This window comes from Onychostoma macrolepis, chromosome 23, assembly GCF_012432095.1.
Source record: "Onychostoma macrolepis isolate SWU-2019 chromosome 23, ASM1243209v1, whole genome shotgun sequence".
In the NCBI taxonomy this organism is placed as follows: Eukaryota; Metazoa; Chordata; class Actinopteri; order Cypriniformes; family Cyprinidae; genus Onychostoma; species Onychostoma macrolepis.
Window position 1 is genome coordinate 14,711,156 of NC_081177.1, and position 12,073 is coordinate 14,723,228.

A 12,073-nucleotide genomic window follows, 5' to 3' on the forward strand; every position below is an offset into this window, starting at 1 on the left:
AGGGTAACGGCACAAGTGGGCTATTTTGAAAATACAGTCGCGGGAAAAAATTACAGAGCCATGGGCTGCAGTTTTTTGGGCTACTTTTTTAATGTACCGCTGCCGCTCAAAGTGTATATAGACCAATAAAAATTAAAATAGATCCTTTTACTAATGTGTATTATACTTGGAATGTATCCCTGGCAACTTAAGAACGGAGAGGCGGTTGTAACATCAAACAACGTGAGTTTCAGCAGAGCATACATGTTAAGGCTTTTACACAGCAGAAATAAACATGACAACAGCCACTATAGATTATATAAGATAATAAACACATGATTACGATAGGATGTGGTCTGTATGGGATTTTCTTGAGATTGAATGTGTACATCTGAAATGCTAATTTGTGCAGCGATATAAAAGGCTACAAATAGCTTATTTTAACAACAGTAAATGACCAAATTCCACACGTGATCGTAAAAGGAAGTTATTACAAACACTCGATGGTGGTTTGAAGTGAGTTCTGAGTAAAAGTGTACTATTAATCTCATAAATTGTCTTATGAAGCATGTTGCTAATGTTAGCGCTAATGCAGCTGCAGAACAGGTCCAATTCTTCTTCATAATGCATTTTGTCATAATACTTCACGTAAGGTCGCAAGAAAATGTTTTTTTTTTTTGTATTTTAGAAATACTTTTGATAATAGTTGGGTAAATGTATACTGGGATTGAAGCGATGTGGCTTGGTAAACGTTTTATTGCCAGTATAATGGCTGAATAAAAACAAAAGAATAATAAGGATTATGTCTCATACCTGGCGGAAGTGTGAAAGGTTCTGTTTCCTTAAACTAGTTTGTTATGCATTTCTTTTTCAACACATTTACAGGTAAATCCTAGTATTTTAAATTTGCGATTAATCATGATTAATCACAGCCCGTGACTGTGATTAACGCGATTTTAAATTTTTTAATCGATTGACAGCACTAGTATTTAGCTAACAATTTATTTCACCACACAGAAGTCTATATAAAATAGTGCACAATGAGTTGTAGGAAAACAAGTGAGTAATCAAAAATTAATCCCTTTTAAATGGAGCAGTCTGAATTGACTGACTCACTGAAATGAATGAATTGACTTTCCAAAGCTGTGTGAGAGTTTAGGAATGTGTTTGTTTAGTGCCTCAGTTTGCTCTGTTATAAGGCTGTGTGAGTAAATGTGACAAACACAGTGATGTAGCGTTTTGTAATGCTGTACCGCTGCTTGTTGTATAAACTAGCTTTTACTGGAACAGCTGTGCTCAATGCTGTCACGCTACTGAAAAATGCAGTTAAGTTAGTAGCATCTCTGCTTATAGTTAGTTATTCCCCGATAGTGGCCTGGTCTCCCACTCGGCAACTGAAATATTAATGGAAATCACAAGTGCCAAAATGGGAAGCATGAAATTTTCAGCCATTTCCTGTTCTTCTCTTGAAGCATGCAGGATGTGTGTGCTGATCCTCTGCTTGTGCTTGAGAACGAGAGCTGGATGTTCAGTAACGCAAGATGTTTCTGAAGAGGTTTTCCTGCTCCAGACATAAGGAAGAGATCTGATCCTGGACCTGCTGTTAATAGTAGTGTTGTAACAGGTTGAGTGGTTCGCATATGGTGCGGTTGAACACTGATTTTAGGTCTGGCTGCCAGTGTTTTTGTAGCTGTCGTCTTCGAGAGATCCTGTGGTGTGGTATTAAATCTTCTGTCTCGCTCTTTATTTTACTCACTTTCTGTATCACTTTTTTTTTTTTTTTTTAGCACTTCACTGTTAATTATAATGGAATGTTGGCTGCACTCTTACAGTTACTCATTTTCGTTAAATAAACCCCAATAAACCACAAACACGTGGGTTGCATACCAATCTAAATACCCACAAGGCAAGGCATGGCTGTGGGAATTGGAGACTGCACTTGCCAATTGGAGGTAAATTCCTGCTTAAAGAAATATTCCCAGGATCTCAATGGGTGTGGAAAACCTGGAAGTGTCAGTGATTTTAAAAGTGTGCTTTGGAAAAATCAACAAAAAATTGCGTCCATTCCTATTTTGTGGAATCTCTTGAAAAAGATGATAATCCAGTGATCGCAAATGATGGGATTTCTTATGATTTCATGGAATTCAAGAGAAACATTTTAACTTCAAAGCCCCACATTGTCTTCAAGAATATTCAAAGGCCCCAAGACTTTTTACAAGACAGTGGGGATTCTGGTTCTTCTTTTTCTTTTAGTAGTTTTGGCATATTGTAATGGTTGTCCTATTTTAAAAATTGTCACCTTGTGGCCCCTTGGAAGTTTTCTTAGGTCCCCTAGTGGACCCCGATCCAGAAACTCTAAAGGTGTGTTCATATTCAGATGAATGTCTTTTGACTACATTTGTGACATACCTCAGAAACTGTTTAGACTTGTACCTCAATTCGTAAAATAAACAAAAGAAGCCCAGTGTTGATAAAATTGACTTACAATAGACATCAGTGGGTGAAGCGTTGTTCATTGGTTCATACATTTCCATTTGAATCCTTAACTGTCAGCGCATTTTCAGTTTGTTTTTACAAACTCTGCTGCTGAACTTCAATTTAACCAGCAAACATTCCACGACTAGGTCCATGTCAAATCTGTGCCTGCAGAAAGTCCTGCAGATGTTATTTATGTCACACTTTGTTCATAATTATTCAATTTTTGACTTCCTTAATACTTTCAGCTACTCAGAAAAGTGCAGTACACACATTTTACCTACAGGAAAATTATTTTACTCACCAGTTCAAGTTGTTCCAAATAGTGTTAATTATGTCAGCCATTTCAATTTTGGTCTTAGTCCTGTGTTAAAATGTCCTTGTTAGTTTTTATCATATTTAGTCAACCATATCCTATTTAGTTTTAGTCGACTAAAAGTCTCAACATTTTAGTCTAGTTTTAGTCAAAGAAAACTTGACATTTTCGCATTATTAATTAACCGTACAGTATTAATTTTGGCAGCCATTTTTAATTTAGTTTTAGTCTTACTCAAATTTTAGTTATTTAGAAAACCTTGTCTTGTTTTTGTTTAGTCAAGTTTAAGTCAATGAAATGTATGAGCATTTTAGTAAGGTTTTAGTCAATGAAATCTTAAATCTAAAAATTATTTTTGCTCAATTATAATCGTAATGATTGTTGTCATTTGAGAAATTTACTTTTGCATTTCAGTTATTGCACTTTCACCAGTAAGCACAAATCAATAGAATGTGGACTCATGGTGTATGTTACCTCATCTAGTGTACTGATTTATTATAAGCTTTTTATATAAATGAATACCAAAGACTTATGCTATCAGCTAAAACAAACAAATAATATTATAACAGTGAAATTCCTAGTAATTAGTCCACTAATTCCAAATTGCAATAGCCTATTTCTCTATTATATATAAGTGCATTTATTCAGCGATCACAATAGTCGAGATCTCATGACAGAACACAGACCGGCTGAGTGACACTTTCATTTTGATTGCTTAACTCCAGCTCGTTTGTTGTATTTCGTCGACAAAATTGCATGTTGATATAGTCATAGTTATCATTTATTAACCTTATTATCGTCTCGTCTTCGTCTCGTCTTAGTCATAGGAAAAAAGCTTTTTTTCGTCATAGTCTTCGTTAACGAAATGAACACTAGTTCCAAACCTAGTCTCACGTAGCCTAGACTGGCGGCTGACGGCTGAAGGTCTGGGAACTTTGTCCGCTTTGAATGGCCAAGACCCGCTCAAGAGGCCTTTTGACTGACAGGTAAAGCAACCAATCACATTTCGTTTTGTGGCGCGTCATGTTTAGGCGCGTGGTAATGTCGCCACAATAACAGACCGGTGTGTAAAACTCTTGGACACATTTTAAAGATTCTGTGCCGCGAAATTTAAATATTTCACATACTTTTTAAAAATCCAGAGTTTAGTTGATACTTATAAGCGCTCATTGTCACAGTTGTAAACGCGACAGCTTTCTTCTTCGATGAGGGAGTTTGGTGTCACGGCATCTTTGTTTCCAGGCGGAACGTTAAAGAACGCGACACACACGTCACCCGGAAATCCTGTATAATTTAACCAATCCGACGATGACTTGAAGTGTCCTTGAAGAATCCTGAAGTGTCTCCAGCTAAATGTGCCATATGCATCAAACGTTTAGCCACATTTTTTTTTTTTCTTCTGTTAAACATAAAAAGATATTTTGAAGAATGTGGATAACCAAACAGTTGCTGATCCCCATTGACTTCCATAGTATGGAAAAATTACTATGGAATTTAATAGGGACCAGAAACTGTTTGGTTACTAACATTCTCCAAAATATCTTCTTTTGTATTTAGCTGAAGAAAGAAATTCATACAGGTTTAGAACAACTTTGGAATGTACATTTTTGGGTAAACTATCCCTTTAAATTGATTCTGCAAAATTTCCCCTCAAAATCAGCGCAGAAAATACAGAAAAATTCTGCAGACTCTGTCTAGACCTGACAGTTTTTTGGGTAGCCAACGCTATGCCCCGAACGCCCTCAGCTCTGTTTGGAGTAGTTTGTGGGTGTGAGGTCAGTGTATGAGCTGTGGTTGGATGGTATGGGGGAATTGATTCGATACAGGCCGTAGTGTTTTGCCTGCACATCTTCCTCTCTACACATTCCACAAAAGCCCCATTGTACCCCTCAGTGCCACAGGCTTTTGTGTGATGAGGACTCTCATTGTCCCTGTGCGTACATTTGTGTGGTTGAGTCTCTGTAGGAGAAAGAAAGGACAGAGAGGAGGGGAGTTGCAATGCATTGTGGGCCAATTGGACTTGGAACACCGTGGGTTCTCCACATCATAACTGAACGAATGCCTTATGGTGACATCGTTTCATCTAGTTTTCTGTCATTTATGATCATGTGACACTGAAGACTGGAGTAATGGCTGCTGAAAATTCAGCTTTGTCGTCACAGGAATAAATTACATTTTTAAATAAATTAAAATATTTCACAATATATATAAATATAATATAAATATATATATATATATAAATATTTTTTTAACTTTAAAACAGATTTTCTCAAATGCATCTCCAGTGACCGTTTATGATCAGATTTTCTTGTGAAAGATCTTGTAAAATATTATTTAATTTGAAGTTTAGAACTTTTTTTGAGCAGTTAGATCAAGATGCACCTACAAGACTCTTTGGATCACGTTTACAAGTGTATTTACTGAGACGGATGTTCCCGGTATAAAAATCCTGTAGGATTATAAAGGAGTTCCTTAAGTAAATATTAGCATTGTGATTTTGTACTTCCCTCAGCCGTTCCCACATTAACATATCAGACAAAATCACTGTTTTGATGGATGTGGCTTTCCCAGACCTGTGTGTATCCGGTGGGCATGTGGAAACTTGTTTTTTGTCTGAGCAAAGCCACAGTCTGAGTTCACACAGAGGTTGGTGGACAGTGATACAGTGTTTGGCAGAACAGCAATACCCACAGTATAAAACCAAGTGCACTCATCTGTGTCCAGTCAAACCTTTTAATCATACGCTCTGTGTGTATGTGTTTTTGGTTGGTTGAGCAGTGAAGCCCCTGTTGCGCTTTCGTATTTTGCCAAGATGTCCTAAAGGCGTCTTTAAGAGCATTAAAGGCTTTTCACTGTACACCGCCCGCATGGAAATCACGTAGGACAAGCCGTTTTCACAAATATCAAGTATCAAGTACCAAGTGTCACGTTTTGCAGGTATGTAAGAGAGACACTCATAACAGACTAAGGCTGATCCTTGGTGGTTTTAAAGGTGTCATAGAATGGAAAACTGCATTTACCTTGGCATAGTTGAGTAATAACAGTTCTGTACATGGAAATGACATACAGTGAGCCTCAAACACCATTGTTTCCTCCTCCTTATGTAAATCTCATGAATGCAAAAGACCACTGAAAAATAGGCGAATCAGAACATAACACCGACTGTGACATTACAGTCGAGATCACTAATAGTTATGCCCCCAACATTTGCATATACCCGCCCATGTTCTAGGCCAAACCATCAGAAGTTCTGCAGGTATTGTGAAGAAACAAGTGAGGACAACAGCGAAAATGGCAGATCATGGAAATAAATGTAATGATCCTGACTGTGCAGGGGATGTGAAGTGCAGGGATGGGTTGGTGTCTGTATTCAGAAAGGCACGGAAAGCAAATAACGCGTTCTAATAAAGTAACGCGAGCCACTAAAGGGACATGGTTAGCTCCTTGCTAGCGGTAGCCTGTTACATTACAGAACATAAGATTTCACTTACCACATAAACAGAGTAAGGAGAGATGACTGAGGATGATGGCGAATGATTTACAGATCCTGAGCACCACTGACAAGCATCTGATCTTGTAAAATGTGTGGTAAGTACTGCAGCTGTAGTTTACACAGAGCACGTGCGATCGCGAATCTTGAAAGTGAAAGTAAAAAGCGATCGTGCATTTCAATGCCCCGCATATTAATAGTGGCTCCTTGATGCCCGCATTTTATATACAGTATAATTACCCAACGATATAACTGCGATAGAAAGTATTGAAATATATATTTTCCCTGTGTTTCCTTCCTGCTGTGTGAGTTACTGAAATGAGCCGCACTGTGAAACAGCCAATCAGAGCAGAGCTGGACATTATTATTCATGACCCTTCCAAATAAGGTAATAACAGACCATTTCATTCTAGGGAGAAATCCTAGGGTTGTAAATGGACATGCAAAACCATTTCTGGAGATTTTTTGCCCTTACCTAAGCCATATACCTTCTATGTAGATATCAGAGAACAATTTAAAATATTGTATCAATGCATTCTATGGCACCTTTAAGTAGCTGGTCAACCAGCTGTAGGTTGATTTGTTTGGGGGTGGTGTCAGGGTGGTTTTGTTTATCTGGTTAACTAGAAAAACAACCTGGAAAAAAGCTAGATGACCTGCTTAACCAATTTTGAGCTAATTTGACCAGGTTTTGTTGAAAATAAACCTGGGCAATACTTTGAATGTTTACAATGTATTTAATATTATTTTGTTGCTGATATAAAATTATCATTGTGAATATCACAATTTTAATGCTATTTTTATTTGACTATTAAGATTCCTAAAGACAGTAGCCAGTAGGTTTTTAGAATGGTTTGATTCAATGATTCAGTTAAAAAAAAATGATTGTGATTCATCTACACTCAGAATGTGGCATTTTCCTTGAGGCGTTTTATTGCACGTTTATAAATAAATGTTGTTTTGTTATTTTTGACACATTGTTGCACATAAAGTTTAAATCTCCATGCTTATTGTTCCTGTGTTCATATAGTATTAATTTAAGCCTATATTATTTAATTTATTATTTTATTTTATTATTTTAAACAAGTTTTCTCTTATTTAATTAAATTTGTATTTAAAAATATGTATTAATAATATAATACACAATTGTATCAATTGCTGGAATTTGAATTTTTTATTTCAAAATATAAGTAAAACTATTAACGTATTATATTATCCATCCATACTTTCTCCAAACTGTTTATCATCTGTAAGGTTACTGGGTATTACATTACATTACATTACAAAATCCAAAAACTAACAAATGTTGTAAATTTGTCCAGTCCTACTTTCCAGTTTTTAATCTCTTCTGTATAATATTTAATTTGGATATGGATGTTTCTCTGCTAACTGTCTGTTCTCTCTGTTTCCTGTGCTATAGAGTATGCTCATAACTGCACCATCATGGGCTGCCAGTACAACTGTTCAGTGACGCTGTCAGGTCCAAAGTGCTACTGCAGGAACGGCTATGAGGTGGGAGAAGATGGAAAGAGATGCAAAGGTGAGCTTTTGAATGACTTTATGATTTTGTAATTAAGTGATGAATGTAGAATTATTGAATGCGAAACATGGCTTTCTCTGTGTCAGACTTTAACGAGTGTGCAGTGTATGGGACTTGCAGTCAGACATGCACAAACACAGATGGCTCCTACACCTGCAGCTGTGTGGAGGGCTACTTGCCTCAACCAGACAACCGTTCCTGCAAGGCCAAGAACGGTATGAAATAGTTTCTGCTGATCCTTTCTTTTTTTGTCTTGCTCACTGTGTGGTCAAATCCTTTTTGTTTTGTAAGGACAAGGCCTCACCATGTTTTCCCATCTATGTTTAAGACCCTGTGGATCGGCATCCATACCTCCTCATAGCCAACTCACAGAACATCCAAGCCACCTCTCTGAGCGGAGCCAATCCCATCTCCATCAACACCAAGCAGACCACCGCTATGGATTTTATCTACGCCCAGGAGACCGTGTGCTGGATCCACATGGGAGACTCCCCCGCTGCCACCCAACTCAAGTGTGCCAAATTCCCCAATGCCAAGAGCTTCACGGAGGAGAAGACCATCAACATCTCCCTCAGCCTGCACCGTCAGTACCATGTTCTTACTTGTGTGTTTTACATGTCAGTTGTCGGTTTGGGTAAAAAAAAAAAACATGAATTTATTTAAGGCCTTCATGGTTTTAGAATAAATAATTAGATTAGCTTCCTGGTTTGGGTTGAGCCTGTGATTACAGATTTGTGCTGCCAAAATAATAGTTTATCCAGAAGCAGAAGTTGTCATCATTTACAAACCCTCATTTGAGGCCCTTATGACTTACACTACCATTCAGAAGTTTGGGGTGCATTGAAATATTTCAAAAGAAGTTTCTTGCTCACCAAGGTTGCTTGTATTTGATCAAAACTACTATAAAACGTTAATATTAAAATGATTACAAAATTAAAATGACTAAGTATTATTACAATTTAAATAACTCTTTTCTATTTAAATGCATCTTAAAATGTTAAAGCTGAATACTGAAAACAGTTGTGCTGCTTAATATCTTTGTGGATTCCGTGATGAATAGAAAGTTCAAAGGAACAGAATTCATTTGAAATATACATCTTTTGTAACAATGTAAAAGTCTTTACTGTCAGTTTTGTTCAATTTAATGCATCCTTGCATTACTTTCTTGCATTACTTGCATTACTTACATACTTACTTTCATGGTGCTTTTTTAAACATCCCCAGTTCTCATTCTCTAACCTAAAGGGTGCACACAATATATTTAAAAAATGCAACTTTTCCATTCTATTTCTGAAAGAAAGTCACATGGTTTTGGAAAAAAAATTGATGTTCACTTTCTCATGACATGTTTTTGGCCCCAGGTTCTCATCTGCAGTGACAGAGAAAGGTCTTTACTTATGTCAGTATTTATTACTTTTGATTGGGCTCAGTCTATGATTAGTCTTAATGTTTGTCTGGAAAACATGTAATTAGTGTCTGATGACATGCTCATTGCAGTGACATCCTGACAGTGACGTGTTTGTTCTAGATTGTATAACACAATAACTGTGATTTAGGATGTCAAGGATACACTGTTTACTGCCAAAACTATTGCAGCAATTGCTACGACACCTTTCATAACGTATAACATCAACCGTCACATCAACTGTTACATCACCTAGACATTCCTGCTCTGTAGGGAGTTTCTGTATTATTAGCTCTGTCTTATTTGCCACCTGGTCTGGTTTTGTTCCTACTGTAGCTGTGTTCGGGCAAGATTATACATCCTGCAGGTTTTCTAGTGTAGAATGTGGGAATATTTCCCTTGCATGTTGACTGCTAAAAAGGCTTTTCCAAAGTTCTGACACCCCAGTCTGCAGGGCTTAAATGAGTCCAACCACAAAGTGCGTCATGAACACAAGCATTGGGAAAAAGAGGGCAGCAATGAACTGTACTTCTCCATATAACTTCCATACAACAGAATTGTATGCTGACATGGCGCAAAATAATGCTGGCCTGCGTTTTACAGCATGGCATGTCATCAACATCCAGATACAATAGTGTCCAATAGATATATACATGCATATAGATATAGATATATACATGGGTAGTTAATTACATGCATTACATCATATTTTATATATTACAATTAACATCAAGATTTTTGTTATAAGTGTGTGTATGGGTTTGTATGTGGGTATGTATATATTAGTGCTGTCAAATGATTAATCGCATCCAAAATAAAACTTTTTGTTCGCATAATATATGTATATATAAATACACACACATACAGTATATATTTTGAAAATATTTACATGTCTATATTTATATTCATATAATTTATATTATAAATTAATTTAATATATAAACAACCTATTTTTCTGAAATATTTACATGGGTGTGTATTTATATATACATAATTTAACATACACAGAACATACACACATTATGCAAACAAAAACTTTTATTTTGGATGCGATTAATCATTTGACAGCACTAATATGTATGTATTATATACACACACACGCATACACACACACATATGTGTGTGTGTGTGTATATTATATGTATGTGTATATGTATATGTATATATTAGTGGTGGGCATAGATTAATTTTTTTAATCTAGATTAATCTCACTGTAATCTTGGAATTAATCTAGATTAAAATGGCTCATTTGAATTCTGCCAAGTAGATCAGAATAAGTTCACTACTAGTAGTAAACAACTAGCAGTCATCAAGAAGCAAACATAATATGGTGGTAATTGTGGTGTCGTGGTAATTAATAGGCTAATTAATTAAATTAAATTATGTAATTTAAAATTACATAAGGTAGCCTACCTAAAGGCTTTTGCGTTTTTCGGCGTAAAAATAAAGGATTTAATATTGATAATAACATTGAAGACATTGTATGATTATTCCTTAAAGATAAGGTTTTAATAGTTTTAGTAGTAGTAGTCTATTACGTTCTGCCCAATGTCTTCAAGTGAAACCGAACTTTTATTTTGACGGGTTGCCTTGAATACCTTTACATTTCTGTGTATATGATATGAGGATAGTTTTCTCAAATGAAACGCCGAATGCTCATGAAGTAACTCTCAGAGCAGTTCTGGAGATGTTGTTCATGTATTTATGTCCTCATTTAGTGAGAGGACAGGCGTTAATATCACCGCAAGCGCCGCGCTTCTGTATGAGTGAACAAACCCGCGCCTCTGCGCCATACATTAACACAGAGACACGCAGAAGTCATATTTAAATAGACGTTTTGCGGCTTAATATTTACAAATAGGAGTGGGAGTGTGCTCACTTGTGCGTGCGCCACGCTTGTTTGTGTGTGTGTATATGTGTGTGCGCGAACCGGGCGGAACTCCGCTATGTGCGCTGATACAGAGAGTGCTACCATGTAAAGTAGAGACATAAATGACACGCCGTCGTGTAAATAAGATAAATAACATAAGGCTATTTAGTTTGTTTAATAAAAGAACAAGGTATACACCTGTTCTATAGGGAAGGTAACATTGAATGACTTCTTTTGTGGTCTGGCGCTATAGAAAATAAAATTAAATAAAATCAACTTGACCTTCAAGAGGCGGGCGTTGAAGCGGGCCGCCCCTAAAATAATGGTAGGGGAAACACTGAGATTTCCATTGGGAAGCTTCTTAAAAATAAATTTTCCCTGAAGCAAACCCGGCGGCTTCATAGCTGCATCCATGTTAGCACGCATACACAGTACACACAGGTTCGAAGACTCGTTCTCGCCCCCTACAGTGCAATTCGGCTAGGTATACATCCGCGCTAAAATATCAAGGTGAAAGTCATCATAGCTTGCGTAATAGACCCAGCTCCCAACCCAACTTTGAGAATAGATTAACGGCGATATTTTTTTATCGCCCGATAAGAGTCTCACGTTAACGCAGCACGTTAACGCCGATAACGGCCCACCACTTATATATATATATATATATATATATATATATATATAATAATGTGTGTGTGTGTGTATATGGTATGTACAGTAGAGCAAAAAAGTATTAAGATTATTGCACATCCATAAAATAAGCTGATTGATTGCATAATATATTTTTTTTGTTGGTTTTAAATGAAATTAACAGATTTTTTATAAATTTTATGTCACATCTTTTTTGTTTGTACAAAACTGTATCCTTTAGACAATGACCCTAATGATTCACAGGATACTAAATATTGTGCTGATGTGCATGTTGATAAGTGGTGGACGTTTCCTGTGATCTATGTTTCTTGAAAGCCAACTCAGACTAAATATTGGCTGCTCTCTGA

At 36.5% G+C, this 12,073-nt stretch overlaps 1 protein-coding gene across 1 annotated transcript in view; it reads left to right on the forward strand.

Moving 5' to 3' along the window:
• lrp1ab (low density lipoprotein receptor-related protein 1Ab) overlaps nt 1-12,073 on the forward strand; it is a 130,764-nt gene that overhangs the window by 43,995 nt on the left and 74,696 nt on the right. Inside the window, exons 4-6 of the mRNA XM_058762889.1 lie at nt 7,681-7,800; nt 7,887-8,015; nt 8,129-8,383. Of these exons, the coding sequence (XP_058618872.1) occupies nt 7,681-7,800; nt 7,887-8,015; nt 8,129-8,383 (504 nt within the window). The remainder of the gene's footprint in view (nt 1-7,680; nt 7,801-7,886; nt 8,016-8,128; nt 8,384-12,073) is intronic.